This window comes from Phalacrocorax aristotelis, chromosome 9, assembly GCF_949628215.1.
Source record: "Phalacrocorax aristotelis chromosome 9, bGulAri2.1, whole genome shotgun sequence".
NCBI lineage: Eukaryota > Metazoa > Chordata > Aves > Suliformes > Phalacrocoracidae > Phalacrocorax > Phalacrocorax aristotelis.
The window spans coordinates 24,930,613-24,951,870 of record NC_134284.1 but is presented as its reverse complement, the minus strand read 5'-3'; the positions used below and the strand labels follow the sequence as shown (position 1 = coordinate 24,951,870).

The 21,258-nt window shown below is 36.7% G+C and overlaps 1 protein-coding gene across 5 annotated transcripts in view; it reads right to left on the bottom strand.

Annotated features, from left to right (window-relative positions):
- WDR25 (WD repeat domain 25) overlaps positions 1-21,258 on the bottom strand; it is a 69,536-nt gene that overhangs the window by 25,212 nt on the left and 23,066 nt on the right. For all 5 annotated transcript variants that reach the window (XM_075103915.1, XM_075103917.1, XM_075103916.1 and 2 more), the window contains one exon: positions 8,102-8,249. In XM_075103915.1, the coding sequence (XP_074960016.1) occupies positions 8,102-8,249 (148 nt within the window). The remainder of the gene's footprint in view (positions 1-8,101; positions 8,250-21,258) is intronic.

The following is a 21,258-nucleotide window of genomic DNA, read 5'->3' as shown; positions in this document are numbered from 1 at the left end:
GGAGCAAAGAAGTGGCAGATACCATACTCAGAAGGGCAGGATTACAGCAGTACAGCAAGGAAACGCTCCTATTACTAGAACTGAAATTTATGCACAATACAGAGAACTGCTTGCCATACAAACATGCCTGAACCCAGCAAAATGAACTTTCCTAACATCTATATGAATACATCCCTTAAACCCTTACCTTTAAGTATTAGGACTGCAGGGCTGAAATGCTGAGGCACATTCTCTACACAGTTATGAAACCTCTAGCACCGTAAATCATTCAGAACCTCAGAAACTTAGGAAAAATATGCATCTGAGAGATGGAACAGGTCACTGTGGAAGATGATGTGAGACAAAATAACTCATGCAATTCAGTACATTAAAACAATTAATTCAACTCTTAGCTCCTTTCTGTACAAACTTTATTTAGTGTGTTTTACTACTATGAGCAGATTTGCTGCTTCCCATGCTATAACCACACTGTGACAGAAACTATCCCCATGGCTTGGGAAATCCAGCTTCAGTGTTTGCTGGAGACCCTGCTCCACCTTTCTGGAATTTCCTATTTACAGTTATATGTATATTTGTCTACAATTATTCAGTTTATTAACATTAAGCATTCAACTTTTGGGGGCCTTATCTTACATACTGCAAAAGATGTCCTTTGAGGAGAAGACTCCTTTACCCATAGCAGAGTACAACGGGTGTAAATCAGCAAGCTTGTATATACCTTTACTGTGTATATATTTATTGTATTTTAGTTCCTAAAGGCAGCATAACAAAGATTCAGCCAGTTCATAGACTGAGAAAATTACATCTTCTGAAAATCTATTTGGTTAATTGAGGCAAAATCCATACCACATATCATTTTCCTGTATGAGAGGCTGTTATTCCAAAGCAGAAAGCAAATGTTTCTCTCAATCTTTAATTTTCACAATTTCAGTAACAGTATCTACTACACCTTTGTAGTGTGTCTTAAGTGCTTTAATTCAATTCTTCATTCATTAAAGGCTCACCAGTAACATACACAGTATGAAAAAAAACTGTTAAAGGATCTTGAACATATGTTTCTGCTCCTTTATTCTGCAGCCTACTGTGAAACTGCTCAACTATGAAATCAGATATTTTAAAGGCTATTTAACATTGTGAATTTTTCACAGAACATCAGCACAGTCATTGAGCACAGGATGCTTCTGTAACTGTGTTTAGTGGTCCTCAGGTTCACACCCTTACCTGCTTAATCCAAAAACATTCACTTCCTTACACTAATCTGTAAAGAAAAGTGAAGCCTAAGACTTACAAGGACATGACAGTGATCTTGCTAATCAAAACAAATTTCCCTAGAGTGTTTACAAAAAGACATGAGACAATATATATATAAAGAAAAGAATCTCATTAGAGTCACAATCTCTCTTATGTGCAATAGTGAGAAAAAATTAGACTGATCAGACATAATTTGTTCTTAACAAATCTATGTTGGCTGTTACATATCCATTTTGTCTATAGTTATACTGACTATATGTGCTTCCTAATTTTTTTCCCAAAATAGTCACAAGTTTCTGGCATGCAAAGGTGCTTGAAATATTAAATCACTTTATCATTTACCCTTCAAAATGTCCCCAAAATAAACATTTTTCTTTCTTCTTCCTGCAAGGACTTTACATTAGTAGAGTATTAAAAGCAAAATGCTGTTACCTCCTGGATGGAGAGAGACCACTAAACTATGCTCAACATATTACTTAAAACTGCTGAATTTTGGGGGGAATCTTGAGATCTCAGCTCAAAGATACCTGTATGCATTCCAAAGAAAAAAGATTTTTAAAAAATCACAGGTTGGAAGGGACCTCAGGGATCATCTAGTCCAACCTTTCTAGGAAGAGCACAGTCTAGACAAGATGGCCCAGCACCCTGTCCAGACGACTCTTGAAGGTGTCCAACGTGGCCGAGTCAACCACTTCCCTGGGGAGATTATTCCAATGGTGACTGTCCTCACTGTGAAAAATTTCCCTCTCGTGTCCAATCGGAATCTCCCCAAGAGCAACTTGTGTCCATTCCCCCTTGTCCTCTCCATGCGACTCCTTGTAAAAAGGGAGTCTCCATCTTCTTTGTAGCTGCCCCTTAAGTACTGGTACATGGGGATGAGATCCCCTCTAAGCCTCCTTTTCTCAAGGCTAAACAAATCCAGCTCTCCCAGCCTATCCTCATATGGCAGCTTCCCAGTCCTTTGATCATCTTGGTGGCCCTTCTCTGGACCCCTTCCAGCCTGTCCACGTCCTTTTTGTATAGCGGGGACCAAAACTGCACACAGTACGCCAGGTGTGGCCTGACAAGCGCTGAGTAGAGCAGGATGATGACTTCTTTATCTCTGCTGGTGATGCCCTTTTTGATGCAACCCAGCACCCTGTTGGCCTTCTTGGGTGCAGCAGCACACTGTTCGCTTATGTTGAGCTTTCTGTCCACCAGGACCCCCAGGTCCCTTTCCACAGAGCTGCTCTCCAGCCAGGTGGATCCCAGTCTGTATTGCACTCCTGGATTATGTTTTCCCAGGTGCATGACCTTACACTTCTCCTTGCTGAACTTCATAAGGTTCTTGCTGGCCCACTCTTCCAGCCTATCCAGATCTTCCTGCAGAGCAGCTCTCCCTTCTGGAGTGTCTACTTCCCCACTCAACTTGGTGTCATCAGCAAATTTCATCAGGCGACACTTGATCCTGTTATCCAGATCACTTATAAAGATATTGAATAACATTGGGCCCAATATCGATCCCTGGGGGACTCCACTTGTGACAGGTTGTCACTTGGAAGAGGAGCTATTTATCACCACCCTTTGGGTGCGGCCTGCCAGCCAGTTCCCCACCCACTGCACAGACCACTTGTCTAGGCCATAACGCATCAATTTCTCCAGGAGGAGACTGTGGGGGACTGTATCAAAGGCCTTGGAGAAGTCCAGGTAGACAATGTCCACTGCCTGCCCCATGTCAACCAGGCAAGTCACTTTGTCATAGAAGGCCACCAGGTTTGTCAAGCACGATCTGCCTTTAGTGAAGCCATGTTGGCTTTTCCCAATCATGTGCTTCAACCAACTGGACATTTTTCTGAGGTGTCATATAAAACCTTCATGCATATCAAAGCAACATACTATATACATAGTACTAGAAGAGAAGAGGAAGAATAGAAGGAAGTCACAGCTCTCCTGAGGTGATGTTTACGTATGAGCACTAAAACTCTATGTGAACAAATACAACTACATAAACAATAATAATATGTATAGGATTACCAAATTAGAATCTGAAAGAACATATAGAAAAGCAGACTTGGACCATCCTCTTGGAGGTACAAAATGTTCCATTAAGACAGTCTCAAAATAATGTAAAATAAAACAGGTTAAAAAAAACCAAGCCAGATTTAAGTGACCACGTTATATATAATCTGAGCTTTCCTTCAAAACCAACAGCTTAATTTCAGTATCCTGGCCCTGTAATGAGATAACATTCAAAATAATGGTGAATTTAAATTCCCCATTATAACTCTGAGGACATTATATTTGAAATCAAACTCAGACCATGAACTCAAATACAACTGCAGCATTTGGCAACATAGGAAATGTGCCAAAATTTTTTGGAACCTTCCCTCTGTCATAATATTAAAGAAATTAAAAGTATCTACAATATGCAAATAGTATCGACCCAGCCAATGTTCTGCCTATGCTATTGCACCAATTCATTTGTGACTAATGAAAAATCCACTGATGAATAAAATACATACTCCAAAAATAAAATAGTTATAAATAAATTTTAAAAATACGGTTACCGTTCTAAACTTGGTAGAGCACATCCATTACATCTGGATGTAACAGAAGTTAAATGTCAAATGTACTTGACCTAGAACTGTTTCAAAAGCATTTTTTCAGTACTTTCTGAATATACCACTACCTACTACACTGTAAATAACAGTGTCTGAACTATCACCAGTAGAAAATAACTGCAAGTCTGGTGTTAGTAGAGATGAACAAAACCAGGGAGTTTCACTGGTTCAGACTGCTTCATTATTATTACATTTGTGAAACCTTTCAAAAAGTTTTATTTTTATAAAGAAATAATGTATATAAAATAGGACAATAAAGAAATCTATTAACCAGTAATCTTTACAGGCAGCTCAGATGCATTTTTTGGATCTACTAACATTTATGAAACCCCATATTGCAGTACTGAACTTGCCTCATGCAAACTGTAGCCACAGAACCACTCACATGAATGACGCATTAATAACCTTGAGTTCCTTGAACATTTTATGCATATTTTAGATCAGTCCCATACTCTGAATATGTACAACATTTTTCAAGATAACCATATTTGTGGAGAGTCCTAGCTTGACATTCTGATGTTGGGACGATGGATGACCATTTAGGATAATAAATGACAATCTAGAAAAAATGAATTTAGAAAAAGAAGACTTATACAGCAACATCTATTTTCACCAAACCAGGACAAGTGAACCCCTTGTGCCTCAATAACGTGAATTCTTCTCTTTCTCTGTTCTTCATCACAGAATCAACAAATCATGTAGCTGGGACCTCCAGGGGTCATCTAGTCCAAACCACTACTCAAAGTAGGTCCAGCTGCAGCAGGTTACTTAGGGGTCTGTCCACTGAAGTTCTGAGTATCTCCAAATATAGAGACTCCACGGCCTCTCTGGGCAGCCTGTTTTAGTGTTTGATGACCCTTCAGTTGAGCCAAAAAGTTTCCTGTGTCCCTATATTTCTCCTTTGTCTCTCATCCTTACACAGCACATCTCTGAGAAGAGCCTGGCATCATCTTCTCTATGTACCAGGTAAACACTTGCTAATATGACCCGGGATGAAGCTGACCTTCTTTGCTGCAAGACAACACTGCTGATTCATGTTCAGCACCAGGGCCCCCAAGTATTTTTCTGCAAAGCTGCTTTCTAGCCAGTTTAGCACCAGCCTGTTCTGTTGCACAGGATTACTCCATTCCAGATGCAGGACTTCGCACTTGTCCTTATTGAACTTCATAAGGTTCCTATCAGCCATTTTTCCTGCTTGCAGCATGTTAGATCTTCTTATATATAAGAAATTTCATTAAATACACACAAAGGGAAGAAGTTTGATGTTGTAAAACTGCAGGATAACATTTCATGGATGTGTCTTCTACACTTGCATCAGGATTTCTATGCCAACAACTAAAATTCTGCTTTGTGATTAATGAGATTTAAGTATTTGTTTCTATTCTGACATTGTTCAGGTCACAAAGATTTTTAAAAAAAAAAAAGGAAATCACTCCAGAAAATGCAATATCCTAGGACAAAGGATACTGAAACTTAAGTCTAAGCTTAGAAACAAAATTTCCTGGAGAATTTATTCTAGCACCGTTTGTTACAACAATGCCTGCACTTTCCTTTGAAGAATCTCATAACCAGCTGTCATCAGACCCAGAACAAACTATCAATTAGACTACAATTTTGATTTAATAGGGCATAAACTATGCTCCTAAGAGAAAAACAACACAAAATAACAAAAAAAAAGCCTAACTGAGCCGCTCAATACCACACATATACTAAGCTGTATTTGCAACCTTTGCTAAATTTTTCAAAAGTATTTAAATTTTAAACTTTTAAAAGTAATTCTCTTCAGACCGTTTCTATAACACAGATATATAAAATCTACACTGAAAACAAAGATAAGAAGATCAGACTTTAGCAAATATGACTAGAAAAATGTTGAACCAGAACAACATACACAAAAGACAAGAGCACAGAGCCTTAAAGACAGCATTATTATTTATAGAATCCCACCAGCATGCATTTACTGCATTTAAACACACTGGCAGTTAGTTCAGTCTAGCAATGGAAAGTAATTAAGAGCAAAGTCCAAAAAAGTATCTAAAAGTCTTCTGTGAAGGAACACTTCTAACATCTATCTGAAGTTAATCAAAGAAATCATCTCAGCACTGATGATGAGTGAGGAGGAATGAATGATTCAGTGAACTAATGTAAATGAAAATCTTATAGCTGCCTTAGTGTTTTTCAAATGGAAATGAGGCTTTTTATATCAAATTGATTTGGATTCCAGAGGCAAACTGCTTGCCCTGTTTCTCTGAAAAGAATTGACTGAAATATATGAAAAAGAGAGAGTAACTTTACAACATAGAAGGAAATCAGAAACTGGCCTGCATGCATAGAGAAATCAGAATAAAATTCCAATCACTCATATCATACTTTTCCAAATGAGGTGTGTATCACAAAGTCAGGTCCAAATATCAACATTACAGCTGCAGTTCACAGGAGCTACAAGGAATCCTGTGTCCTTGAAATAAGGCAATAATGAATATCTGATATTTTCAAGGATTATAAGCATTCATTTTGCCTTCGCACATACAATTTATTTAAGTAGTTAGAAATACTATGTAACTCACAAGTCAGTAAGGAAAGAACCATTTATAGGCTTATCAGTTTTGAAACTTGGTAAGTATTTGTTACTGTTGTCATTGCCTAAAACACTAGAAATACTTCTTTCAAATGAACCACTACAACCAACTTAATCCACACTACCATTCCATTACTGGATAGTTAAGTCAAAGAGACATTAGAAATTAAAGTATACGATTACAATTCCATATCTTTGGAATTTGTTCTATGATTTTAAAAAACAAGATTTCCCCACATCCCCACATTTCCCCACATTATGTGCCTGAATGAGTCAGGCACATAAAACCTATTCTACCACTATAAATCCCATTAACAGCAGTAGCCGTTCTGTTTAGAATTTGTAAGCACTACAGTCAAAATTAAATCCCCCTGGATTAGTAAAATTCAGTTATATACGAGACCAGAAATGAGAAGGTTGCTGCAATGAGACCAAAAATAATAAAAAAAAGAGAAGTCATCTGATGAAATTAATGGCTTGGTGTATTAACCTCATGTACTACTACTACATGAGATATATAAAGCTGTTTTTCCCATTACAGAACCTGAATGTTCTCAAAACATCAATATTCCTTAACTGTGTCACGTTTCACATTTCCAAACTACAACAGCACCCTTCCAGCCATCACTGAATTTAAATACTTCTGGCATGACAAATGTTGAGAAAAATAAATTCTTAGAGCATGGAAAAGAATCTTCTCTTCATAAGAACAATATTCACAAATTTCCTTGGCCACTTTCCCAGGTCATCTGAATAGGACTTCTGCTCTCCAGATATCTCTCATACGTAAGAGAAAATCCTCCTAGACAAGAACTTCTTGTGATTTTTGTAAGGATTTTTTTGTAGTCTTACCAAAAAAAATTGCACCTTTGCAGGCGTTAAACATTAAAAATTAAATTCAATGGAAAAAATAAAATTGCATCTCTTCAGTTGACAAGGTACTAATTTAGGCCTAATCCTTCATTTATATGCACACAGAGGTACTCTATTATGTACAGCCCCAATGAATGCTGCCTTACAAATGCTGATAACATAAATAAAGGAGAGAAGAAATATAGCTGATAGAAGCACTTTAGTTTGTGAAGGAGACATGAGGAGAGAGAGCATTCAGGAAGTTAGTTCTTAAGGTCACAACAATTAAATCTCAGATCAAATTCACAACTGCATCAAAGCAACACAGGTTCAGTCTCAAGGTTTCATACCAGAATTGAAGTTTCTATACTCCTAATTAAGGTCCTCCCCGGGGGGGGGGAATCACCTAATTAACTTTAAGCACAAACTCAAAACCAACCCAAATGAGAGTGAGGTACGAGCCTATATTTAAATTAACCATATGTATAAATGTTACCAAAGTCAGCCTTAAGAGGCTCTTCAAACACTTTAATGAATGATTACAGCGGAACATAAAAATTACATTTCATTCTGTTCATCTGCACAGTATCTGACAACAGAAATTCATGCGATCATGAAGTTAAAGATATTTCATTTTTCTTAAATATCTCCAACTACCCATAATTATTGAGATTTTTTCTTTTAGTGAGTACATGTTTCAAGATTCTAACTTTGACTTGTAGATTTTATTTATGGTTTTAGAAGAATAAGGCTAATGAGATCCAAAGTTATCTGAACTCAGTAAAGATAGGGCTATAATGCATGCTTACGTGACCTTTACCTGTTTCTACATCTGTTAAATGCAACATGGAATCAAAGCCTCCACTGAGGATCCTTCTTCCACAAGATGACCACTGGGCAGCTCGAACAGCACAGGAGTGACAAGAATATGTTTTTAAACAGCGGCCTGTATCTACAGCATCCCATACCTTAAACAGAAGGATAAGGACAACTTTATAAAGAATCAAAATATTTTTTCAATGTACTGATAAGTAGCTACAGCAATTCATCAGAGCTGAGAAAGCTTTGAATTCTGAAGTTGTATCTGCTGAACTGTAAAAATCTGAAATAATTTCATGGTTGATTAGAATTAGGGCATTTAATTAACAAGGCACAAATCAGTGATACGTTTTTATGACTTGTATTATTTCTTGAAATGTCTACATTCCTCTCAATGGCAATTCATGTCATACTATTCCATTCATAACGTGGTCCTACCTGTGTGCAGGGATGTGCCCAAATATATTTTCCCTTTAAATCATTTTTCTTCCAAATTTTTGCCCCTGACATATCTTGCTTTCCATTGAGTAAGAGGAACCCTAGCAGATTACAGATTTTCACATCTGCCTATAGATAGGCTATTATCATAATTTCTTACTCAGTTTGTAATTTTAAGTAGAATTTTACCTTAACCTTACGAGAAGGCAGATAAGAATACCATCACACATCTACATGGAGATTTCTAAGGACTGCTCCGAGTCTTCTCCTTTCTCAGTTTCTTCTGGACAGAACTAGGTTGATCCTGAGCACTTCTGAAAATCATATTCTACTAGTTATCCAATTATTTTTAAGTATATAACAGATAATATTTTCAGAACATAGATAGTCCTGCTTATATTTTTTAAATAATTTTTAAAGAGAAAGGCAGTTGTTTCCAAATAATATAATATAGAAAATAGAACAAGACTGAATTATAATTTCAGTTACCAAATATAGTTCACAATAATCAAAAGCACATCCTTCTCACGGTGCTCTTTTTGTCATAGTTTTAAGATAAAATTAGACGTTTAGGAATAAATGACCCATATAAAGATCCAGTATGCTCACTTCAGTGAGAAAAGGCTGAATATCAAAACTATTTTCCCTATGAATATTCTGCTTCAATAAAAGCTAAATTATCAAATATCTTATGACTGTACAATACAATAAAATACCTGTTGAGTTGTCTAATAAAATGGATACCAAATGCTACAAACATTTCTTCTAATATTAGTAGCACAAATAAATCAACTATTTGACAGTGCTTCATGATAGTTTTATTGCAGTTTCAGTAAACTCAAGGCAGTTTATTGCTTTAAAGTCACCATTTTACTTCATGGTACTTCTCTTTGTGATTAGTCATCTTCATCCTGCAAAAACTTGCAGGATAAAAACAATGCTGCATATGAGCTTAGAAAGTATAGACTAAATTCAGAATAACCAATCAATTTCTCAATTCTAAGACTGCTTATATAATGCTGGAAACAGACTAGGCAATTAACAGAATACAAAAAAAATATTTTTTTTAAAGCAAGATCAAATTCAACTTTCATGTAGGTTGACACAAGCAATGAAGTCAGTACCAAAATAAAATTGACTGCATTTTTTTGCATTTTAAAGGATGTTAAAAACAAAAACAACTCAGTAAATCAGAAAACATAAGTAGATGTTTGCTTTCTTGTGGCAACAGCACAATTCCCAGTGCAGGGGAATAATAAAGGGGGAGAAAAAAGCATGACTTTTGGTAACATATTTTTATCTTCAATTATATTTTCTTCTTACTGGACAAAAAGGACTTGCTGACAATATCATTATATAGTCCATACTCAGAGGACAACACTCCATTATAGAAAATTATTTCACCAAAGTATCTTCTAGCACAGAGCACAGTTCTGCAATGCAAAGCAACCAATTATCATTAATGACTTGAACAGTCAGTGAAGACTGGAACCGTGATGGTCATACTCTAAGTATTCTACCCTACCCACAAGAAGAGAAATCAGGAAAATTTTAATATTAAACTGCTTTTGAAAGCAAGTTTCTCTGCTTTAATGAGTTTTAATGATAATTTCAAACTTCACAGTATTAAAAAAGGGTTAATTGTGTCTTGGAGGGCTTTTAATATGAGGAAGTTAATGAATGAGTCAAGATGAAAGGAAAAACAGGTGGTACATGCTTTGGATATTTTTCTGTCATGTTGTAGTGATTAAGTAGGAAAACTCAATTTTCACAAGAAGGATGAAGTAAAGCAGGTTCAACAGCATTTCTGAGTTCCTCCTTGATTAAAAAGAGCTGTATAAATGGAAAAAATGCTGCCCTAAAGCTACACATTTCCCTCCATTATGTGAAACAGAACAAATTATCTACTCCTGTGGATGAGACCACTGACCATGCAACAAGGACAAGTTACCAAATACCATGTTTCTCTCCACTGTTACGCATTCCATCAGCTCTTTTTGCTCAGGTAATGGTTGTCTTGCAGTTCCTTCTGGAATTAGAACCACCTGGGCAAGGCAGTCTTGACTGAGAAAATTCACTTAGTTTATTGCCAATTAAGATAAACATTTAATTACAGATTCAAGTATTGAGGAAAAAGACCAAGAGTTAAATGAGCACTCGGGGTGCACTTTCCCTCCCCAGGACCCACTTCAGTGCAGCACTTCTCCCCTACTCCTACCCCAGCTTCCCCTGTTTTCACCAGGTGTTACGCTCAGTCCCTTCCACATCCCTTTGGCAAGACAACGGCCATTGCAGGAGGCTGGGGTCAGGGCCTAGAAGCTTCCTGTTGGCCTCATCTTGCATCTTACTGTTTTCATCCCCTGCTCTTTGCTTCTTACTGCTTCTCTGCTCCTTCTCTCCAGTTGTACACCTCTTCCCCTATCTCCTCTCATTGCCTTCTGTGTGTGTCTTCACACACAATCTCATGTTCCCTCATGTGTCTCCTTGTGTCCTCTGCCCTCAGCAGCTGCTCTTTTTCTTCAGTAGGCATGAACAGAGGCACCACATGCGTCTCTGAAGTTCTGTCCCACAGTGAGTTGTTTTCATCCATTTCAGAATGAATTGAAACCAGCTGTAGCAGCACAGGGCAGCTCAAGACCTCCTCCCGCACAGGAGAATCCTGCAGCCCATGCTACCAAACCCCACAGTTTATGCCCAATACAAGCAGTTGGTTCAATCAGAAAGATAGGACAGACCTCCATCAAGATACAGTCCAGTGCAAATTCACTGGACCCCACAAACGTGCTTTTAAATATCACTGAGCTGAGAGGTGCCACTTCTGCTGTGGCTTCACAGCTTAATGGATAGAGAAGTCGAACAAGGCAGCAGCAGAGGGTGGCAGACCCTGTCCTGCTGTGCAGTGGCAATGCTCTGCAAGCTTCATCCAGGTGAATTCAAACCTACATATGGTTCCAGATGACCTGCCTGAGATTTTCCATCAAGTCTCACATCTGCTAAATTTAGCTCAATGTAACCTTGACAGATTAGTGTGTGCCCTACTGCAAGGAGGATGCTGTGCAGTACATCCCCAGAACAATTTCAGAGTTTTAAGTTTCAATAGTCATCTTCCACAGGGAAAGGGAAGCTCTACTTGCTATTTGCAAGAAGTGGTATTTGGTATTTACAGTTAGCTCTTCAGCAATCACTTAAGAGATGCAGCTATGCCCACAGAAAGTCATATAAAGGTGAGCCATACCGAGAAACAGAATCGGCTGTGCAGAACGCAAAACAAGGCTATTAAAGGACAAGCTATGCACCGTCTGTACAAATAAGAAATTATGAAAAGGTGGGAACTATGAATGCTCAGCTGTAACAGAATGCATCTGTCCCAAGTTACACACACTGTTCTGTCTCTAGAAGTGGCAGAGATGTTAACCACGTTACACCAACAAATGGAGAATCTACTGTATTTCGCTACCAAGGAAAGGTGCTTCAAATTCCATCAACGGATCATCACAAAGCCACCAACAAGTCTGCATTTTCTCAGAGATTCTAAGTAGTTTCCCATTCCTGCAGTATGGCATTTCTACTGGTTAATCATAATAAGGGGAAAATGTGGTTAGGGGGAAAGTTCCAACATACTCTATCCAAAGCCTCAGATGAATGTCTACTCAGTAGCTGGTGCTCACTCTGTATAGGCAGCTGCTGTCATTAAAAAAAGGAGGAAGGAAGCTGCAAAGGGATGAGTCCTTTGTATGTGAGTTTGCCTCTCTCTGCCAAACACTCAGATACCAGATTAACAGATTCTCCAGGATGAAAGTCATTTCAGGGTTTTTCTTTCAACTGAGATAGTCAAGTACTTCAAGAATACAGTTAAATAAAAAATACACAGGCTGAGATATATATCTTCCTTCATAGGCATTTAAACATGTGTATCAAGTATTATAGGACTAGACGCTATCATGCATCTGTCTGAAAGGAGGACAGATTTATATTCAATTATTTTTACCAAGAGATCAACTGTTTTAAGCATTGTTGCTTGACATCAAAACTCAGATCTTACAGACACTCAGTATTATTTCTAGATGAAATCCTAAATTCTCATTAAACCTTAGGTTGTTCTTTCATCTTGTGATGTCAGATGTGATTTTAATTGCTCAGTTAAAAAGTTAAAAGCACACATTTCAGCCTGCTACTCTGAAAATACTGCTTACTGCCACACATTCAAGCCATGCTTTACGTTATTAACAGTAATCAGGTCATCCTTTCTCTTTACAAAGAATCCTGAAAAGAATGAAATATGCAACTGTTATTAGGAAAAAAGACACATATTACTGTATTATCTCCCCTAAATCTAGGATTATGAACTAATGAATTCTCCAATATTTGAAAGAAATAAACAGCCAAGACTCAAAGCTTTGAAATTAGCTAGCTATTTTCAAATATTTTCTTCAATGCTTTTCTGGCATTAAGGTATCATGAACACTTTAATTGCATTTTTTCCAATTTTATTAAAATTGGCTTTAATGTGTAGAGCTACTTCATATTTCACTACTAGTTTTATCCCTCTGTACTTCACTATTTGTAGCAATGGCTTTCCATTTCTTTTCCATCAATTGCTTTCATTTCATTTCCTCTCATATTATAGAAAGCATGGTGATTACATAGTTATCTGCTAGGTTTAATATATGGGGCCAAAAAGGCAGGTACAATCAGCCAAGTGACAAAATTATACTAGAGATTTCTTTACAAAAGCAATTTTCTTTTCTGCTTTCTCCGAGGCATGATGTAATTCAATTGCTCTTTCACATTCTTCATAATATTTGGAAATAAAGGCTTTAGAAATTGCTTGCTTTCCTTTTTTAGCTTAGGAACGTTGTGAAAATACTGCAACCAGCACTTTAGGTAATATAACCAGACCTCCTTATCCTCAAGACGAAAAGTTCACAAATCATGTAAGCAACTAAACAATGTAACAGATGAGATTTATCATAGATGATATATTTCCAGATCCTATTTTCTGACTGAAAGCTTTCAGGAAAATAACCCCTGAAAATTGGGGCTTTGGGTTGAAGATAATAAAAACTCTCTTAGTAAGTCACAAAAGAAAGCAGGCGAGGGTAAGCACTTGATACTCAAGTAAACAGCAGCCACAGAAGAATGATCAGGGGTCTGCTATGCTATCAACCAGCAGCCGATAGGACACAAAATAAAGGCTTTTATCTTACTGACCATCCAAACTAGGCATTCATTCCTAGAAAAAAAAACTCACAGCAACATAAGCAGAGTAACCAAAGTAATGTGATATGAAGACTGCTAAATTAGGAATTGAATACGTCTCTTCTGTTGTCATTCTATGATTATCTATAATGCACTTGCCTCCAAGCAAATTAGATTGCAGAAAAGAAAATATACCAGCCTTACTTCTAGAAAGAGAAAGGTGTGTCTATTCAAACAGACAGTCACTAATTGCACAGTGAACCCAAGAACAATGATTCAACTGTGATAAATTAGTGGTTGGAAGCAAGTATCAGGAATTAAATTGTATGTATTTTGAATTCACACGTATAAAGGAACTACAGCAGAGCCAGTCAAGAATACTAAACACGAAATTAATTTCTGGAGTAGGCATAACAAAATTAAAAACTTTTTTAATGGATCGATTCCATTCCTTTCAACATAACATCCATACTAAAATAACAGAATGCTTCCCCCTCAGTTGAGACAAGTTGTGCCATTCTTCTGTAGTTACCAACTTCCTCTGTCAATGGCTCTTACTACATGAATGCCAGCAAGAAATTGTTTCCAACTCCTTGATTAACCTAAATACAAAGATGGCATTTAAGAAACAGCCCCATTCAAGGATGATATGGGATAGTACTGAGTTACAGGAAGCATGAAGAATTACAGTGCTTTGACTAGAACATAGGCTGCTTCCTTCCAAAGCATGCTCAGATTGCTCCACAGACTTATGAGGCTGAAGAGACATGATCCTCTCCTTTCCCTTTCTGGAATAACATTGCTCCCTGGTGTGACTCCAGGAGAAAAAAAACTGATGGTTTTTTTTTTCCTTTTTGTTTAACTGCAGAACTGAATTCATCTCTGAAATCTGAACATGTCATATCTGCTAGCATGCATAGATTCAAGAGAATGGTACTTCCTGAACTGCTTTTCTGATCTCATCAGAAAATTTAAAAAAAAAAAAAATAAAAAAATAAAGAAGGAAGCCCCACACTACCTACAGAAAATGTCTTTTCTAGCTTGCAAAGCAGGCTCAAAACTGAAAAGGTTCTTCGAAAGTCAATGGGCCAGAGGGCAGAAGTAGTCCCACAAAAAAATTACAAAATTCTGCTTCTTCAGAATCCCCACTTGAACGAGGTGCAGCTTTGGGCAGGATTGCAAGAATTAAAACTGCCCCTTGGGTATCTCCAACCAGCAGCAGTAAGGATAAAAAGTCATTCACATGCACAGGTACAGTCTTTTGTTCATAGAATTGAGGCAAGAGAAAGCCAGGAAAAAAGCAACAAAGGGCTGAAAAGCAATAAATAGCCAAGCATTAGAGTTGGTAGGTCTGCCTAAGCCTCTTCTAAGGCACTGTGTGACTGAAAAACTGTGATCTTGAACAGCCATGTAATGTAATATGTATACATTTCTAGGAATTTAATAACTAGTAACTACAGGAAGATTTCTAATGTTTTATTGTTATTTCAATTACTGTCTTCTCAAAATAGCAAGCTAAATATTATAGTTTAAGTGGAAGGTAAAATTTGCTGAAAGGAGAATTAGAAAATGGATCAGTCTTTGCACTCTTTGTCTAAACATGTAGTTAAACTGTGTAAAAACTAAGAGCTAAGGTCCAGGAAAAACTACGAGCTAAGGTCTAGCTTAGTGTATTACCTGTAAGTGTTAAAAAACTTATTTTCATACAGTTATGAAGGATGTAAAGAGATGTTCAGATCGTTACATAGATTATGGTTGGTGACATTTTGGGCATATCAGCTTAAGTTGTAAACCAAGTGTCCCAAAAAAGAGTTTTCAGCAGGATTCTGTAGAACCAGATAAAGCGAACACATTTTCAGATGTGTTGAACACTTGCTCCAGGAATGTTTAAAAGTGTGCTAGGGAACATATTTTAAATGGCATCCATCTTCCTAATCTAGACACGGTATAAGAAATATATATCAACACTGTCATTTGAGCAAGCACTTACAGATTACCACTAGGGTTTTCTCTTGAAGCAGATGTAACCCAAAACACTATTATCTTACTAATCCAAAGCATAGGACTACTGACTGATAAAAAAGAGAGAACTTTGTTATTGCTTTAATCTCCAAATAGGAGTTTGTATTTGGATAGTTTGTTACTAGACTAGTCTCACTAATGTAGAAACAAAGAGAATGGAGAATAGCAAAATATAATAAATTCAAGTAGCTGAGACAGCCAGAATAAGGGCTTACTTCATTTTTTTGTTTCCACCAAAAATTTTAATATGAACATGTTTCAAGTACATTTATCAAACCAACAAGGTGGAAAATCTTCTCTTTTACAAAAAAAAAAAAGATCAATACATTAGATCTTAAGATAGCTCTTATTTTGTAGGGTGCTTTATTCAGGCAAAAGCATTGTAAGTTTTAATAATAGTAGCATACTGGTAACCAAGTTAGCAGCACTACTAGAAACTAGTTGGTGGTATGAAAACTGATTTGCAAATATGTCAACAAGCTTTGATCCTGGTGAATCCAGCAAAGGCTGAGTTAAGGACAAGCACTACATTTCGCTTCAGGAGGCAACACTAACTTACTAAGCATGCCTATGAAATACATTTCCAATTATTCAGTGTGGTTTATTTTAATCTTCCCTCCCATAGAAACTCAGCAGACCTTTCCCCAAGGAAGGCTCCATAATTGTTAATTGCAAAGCTTTGTTTTGGTGGTTTTGCCATTAACAGGAAAATAAAAACCTACTCAAAAGCATACTTTGAGCTGCCAGCAACCTATAAAATGATTTTAAGAAAACACTAATAGACTAAGATAAAACATTGACATTTTCAGCTGGCAAAGGGAGAGACAAGGTAAATAAAAAAAGAGTTCTGTAAAAAGAGAACAAAACCCCCACACCACTATGGCAAGAGCTATCCATCTGATTATACACAATAAGGGGATGTTCTTAGCAAAGCTTGAATAACAAGAGCTACTACACTTAACCTAAGCTTGTTTGTTGGCCATCTACATCTTGGAAATACACCTACAGCTCCATACTTCAAAAGCAAACTTGTAGCCCTAGGAAAATCTAATCAGCCAATAAAAACTGAAAACATAAATAATTTTGAAGTATACAAATTGGCTGGGTGTGCTGGGGTTTTGCCAATATAAATAATTAAAGCAGTCTCCATGGGAGCCTTTAAAGTCAAAACTGGCAAAGAGTACTCTTAAGAAAGATGCAAATTATTTAAAAAAAAAAGGGTAATGGTAAGAGACTGAACAAGACTGATATAAACATTTCATAGACATTTCTATTACAGAATTTTTAAATTATATATTAATATTGTATTAAAAGCTAAAGTTTTACCCCACATCCTATATTTTTCTCAGGACATACTAATCTCACCTGCAAATAACTTTTTCCCATCCCCTCAATTTGGAAATGGAAAAAGTAAAGAAAACATGGACACTAGTGAATTCCTATTTCCTGGATGTTCATGTCTGCAATTACAGAGAAACAGACAAGATGGATAGCTGGGACAAGACATTATTTCCATTTGCTGGTTTTCAGTATTATTCCCCTGGTAATTATATGCAGTTTCTGGACAAACAAGCTCGATCCCCCAGCATTTCACAACCTTCTCAAAGGGAGGGCTTCGCTTGCAGTTGTTTGGATAGCACATACACACGCATTTCACATCCAGATGAAATGTTGTTAAACATTGACAAGTAACACATGCATGGATGTCGCAACATGAAAAAACAGAATACTAATAACATATTTAATTGCTCAATTAAAGTAAATAAATGCTAGAGTATTACATAATTATTCAGAAATAGGTGCTGCTGCTTTATGAACTGAAGCTACAGATTAGAATTAGTTTGTTTATGAATGATGCCTACCCGAAACTAACACCTCTGTGATAAGTACTGAAATAAAATTGTCAGAGTATGAACACGGTAAAATCTTGGCCTGCCAGGTCATTTACATGAAAACACAATTAAAAGTTTCAGAGTTATTCAATAGCAGTTATATTTGAGTGCTTTCATGACACAGCAACTAATTGCAAAATTTTCTTTTCATTATGGGATATCTGTAGCTGTGCCTGTTGAGCTGAAGTTGTGCCAGATTTATAGTGAACTATTTCCATTCAACACCTGGGCTTCACAAAAATAACAAAGCTGAACAGACACTTTCTTTCAGGCTATTTGCTCAGAATAGCATTAGCACTGGATATGTAATAATCTACTTCTTCACAACACCTAGTTTCTGAGTCACGCATACACATGAAATAGAGAGTATCTTGAGAAATTCTCCTCTTGGACAGCAAATCAATTCAATATACACTTATTGTTATTTCATCATTTAGATAAAATTTTACAAAAATCAGTTACTACCTTATTATTGCTGAGACAGACGAAGTATTTGGGTGTGGAAGATATACTTAATACAACAATAAAAAAAACCTAATACTTCCTTTATTTGAGAAAAGGGTAACTTAGAGGGTTTATTATATTTAACAAACCAATGAAAAAATTAAGGAGACCTTAAATTGTGCTGCTACAGTCCACTATGAAATGCAATTATGAGAAGGTAAAATTATTTCAGTGCAAGTCCTCAGAGAGGCCATTAAGGTGCCATTAAAAGACCATTATAATATTTAACTTCAAGAGTACAGCTACTTCATTACAAGTCATACCCCCATTTTAGAGAGGAATGCAATTCTCACCAAAAAGAGGTATTCTAATTCAAAATAACTACGTCATCCTCATTTTAGCTCTTTTATTTGCAATTTTAAAGTTTGTTAACCTTCTGCTTCCTTATGTAAAAATTAAGATCCAGGTCCAATTTCCAGGTGTGTTGGCACTTAAGAAGAGTCATTAATGCCAATGGAAGCTGAGGGCAGGGGGTTAATAAATGTTAAGCTTCAGATTGACTTTCGAAATTTGGATTTTAATCTCTCAATGTTACAGCATCTTCTATAACTTGCCCTCCTAACTGAGGGAATATTACCACCGCTATTAATTTCTGATTAAGCAATTAGTGGTTTCATACAAATGCTGCCTAAGTATGCAGTTAAGAGCAATTAGACAATATATTTATGACCACCTGATAAGCATTTGGGTCCAGAAAAATATCATAAAATTACTTTTACGTTCAATAAATACATAGTGATTCTTCACCTTTAGGCACTGAAAATGGCTTCTCTCTTCAGTCTAGAGATTCTCTAATCTTTGCTGCACTTTTCACCAGAAAGATCGTTTCCCTCAAAATCAGGATAAGTCATCCCTGCAAAAGTTTGGGTTATTTCAGGTGCACTTACAAGGCTAATCTAGTAGCTATTCTGACATGGCTCTGCCACAGCAAAGTGACTGAAGAACAGTTTCAAAGATAGGAGACATGTCAGAGAGAGCTGTCAGGGCCTCAGCGTGTTGTCACAGCACAGCACACATGATGCTTACAGAGCGGCATCCTCTCGCCATGCCAGCACAGCCACGCCACAACATGAACAATTTGTGGCTGAACACGGACCAGACACATCTTCCTACAGATGAGCAGGGCAGAATCTGACACAGGCACAGCTCAGGAGAACAATAACAAGACATTGTTACTAAATACGGTTCTAAAAGGATACTGTTGGAGAAATTAAGCAGCGATAATCAACAGCACCTCCAAAAAAATCACTACTAAAGTGGCTTTCAATCTGTTCCAGCTTCCAGAACTGAAAGAAAGCCCCAGTGGGGACACAGCCTGTGCAGCTACCTTAAGCTGACTGTCAAGTAATGCACTTTTCTTAATCACTTTTTATGGATCCCATAGACATAATCTGCGTTCCCAAGGATCCAGTAATTGCAGACTTAAGACATTACTACTACCTATGAAATAGTATTTTTAGAGTATCATATTATTAAAGTATGATTGCTACTGTGCAAGCTTTGACCTATCATCTGTTATAAGGGTACTCCAGCTTTGAACACCTCACTCAAAATAAAGGAAAATTAACTTTGACGGTAGTTGATTTTTCAGCTCTGATAATTACAGGCTAAAGGCAGGAGCAGGGTAAGACTTGGAACCAGCGCATCTACTTGAAGAATAAATTATTCCACATGATTTAGAAGTAAAAAATTTTTCCCCAGCCAACTCAAAATACACATTTCAGAGTCAAAGTACTAAACACCTACATATACACACACTATATTTAAAATGAAACTTCAGAGCATTTTTAAATGCTGGAGTACTCCCATATTCACTTGAAAATAAAACCAGTCTACAATTCCTTGTTTGAAGGGGGTTTGGGTGGTTTTGTGTGTGTTTGAGTGAGTTTTATAAGACAGCCATGGGCCATCTGACTTCAGTTTGTTGTTTTTTTTTTTTTGCAGTGTTTCCAGTGAACCTCTAGTTAAGATATGGCATGAAGCCTTGAGTTTCACTCATGTACAGTGTATGTGGCAGAGAATTTTGTTTTTTTAAAGAGGGCTGAGGGCTACAAGTTTCACATATGCATTTATTTTTAGTATCACAGTGGAATACAAGACACATTTAAAAAGCGACAAAATCAGTTCCAACAAACTAAACACATATACAATATAGGAGCTATATATCTCACTTGTTTAATTAATAGTATTAGCAGCACAGGTTCCACCCCCACTAAAATAAAAGTATTAAAACAAGCTCAGTAAGATGATCTTGTTGTTTGAAAATATTTCCATCCAGGGAAGCGAGCAACAAAAAGAAGCACTAACAAAATTCAGTGTTCTTTACACTTCATCTGAGTTTCTCTACAGGAATGACTGCCATCCTGCGGGAGAAATATAAACTGAAAATTGAGGAGACATGTTGAACAACCAGAGAACTATCAAATTTTATTACCTATTTAAACAACAATCAAGATGGGCAGGTACACAGAATGGTGTGGAAAAGCAGCTTAGTTTCTGGGAATGTGTATTAGAGCTTTAGTTCATATGTTAGCTAGAACCTGTGGTACAAATTTGTTCAAAACAATCATTGTGCCATTGCTAGCATTTTTTTATTGGATACATTTCTTCACAGCATTAAAGTTGAGAGAAAACTGACATGTTTATTTTTGTTGCTTTTATGGATTTTTTTTCTACATTGCCAAGTGAAATCTTCACAGTCCTATTTTCTTGCTTGAAACCAAAACATCATTATTAACAAAATTCTCCTGAAACCATTTTACCTTGCCTGCTCATTTAAAAACTTCCGGGAAATTACACCGATAGACTTTCAAAACACATTGATTCCTTCTGTAAAAGCATGTATTTGTTTGTTAGAATGTTTTATATCACATGTATCGTTTTAAAAGACACTAGAAAATTGCAGCTGTTTTGCAGCATAAATTCTTCACATTATGAGATCAAGACCTCCAAATAAACTGATACTTCTTTTGACTTTTATTTGGGCAGACAGTTAGAGTTTTCCCAGTTGTTCTTTGTTCTTAAAAAGGAGAGATTCCAAAAGAAGAGAGATGAAATAGAGGTAAGAGCAACATTCTTTCCCTTTTCCCCTATTCCAAGATTT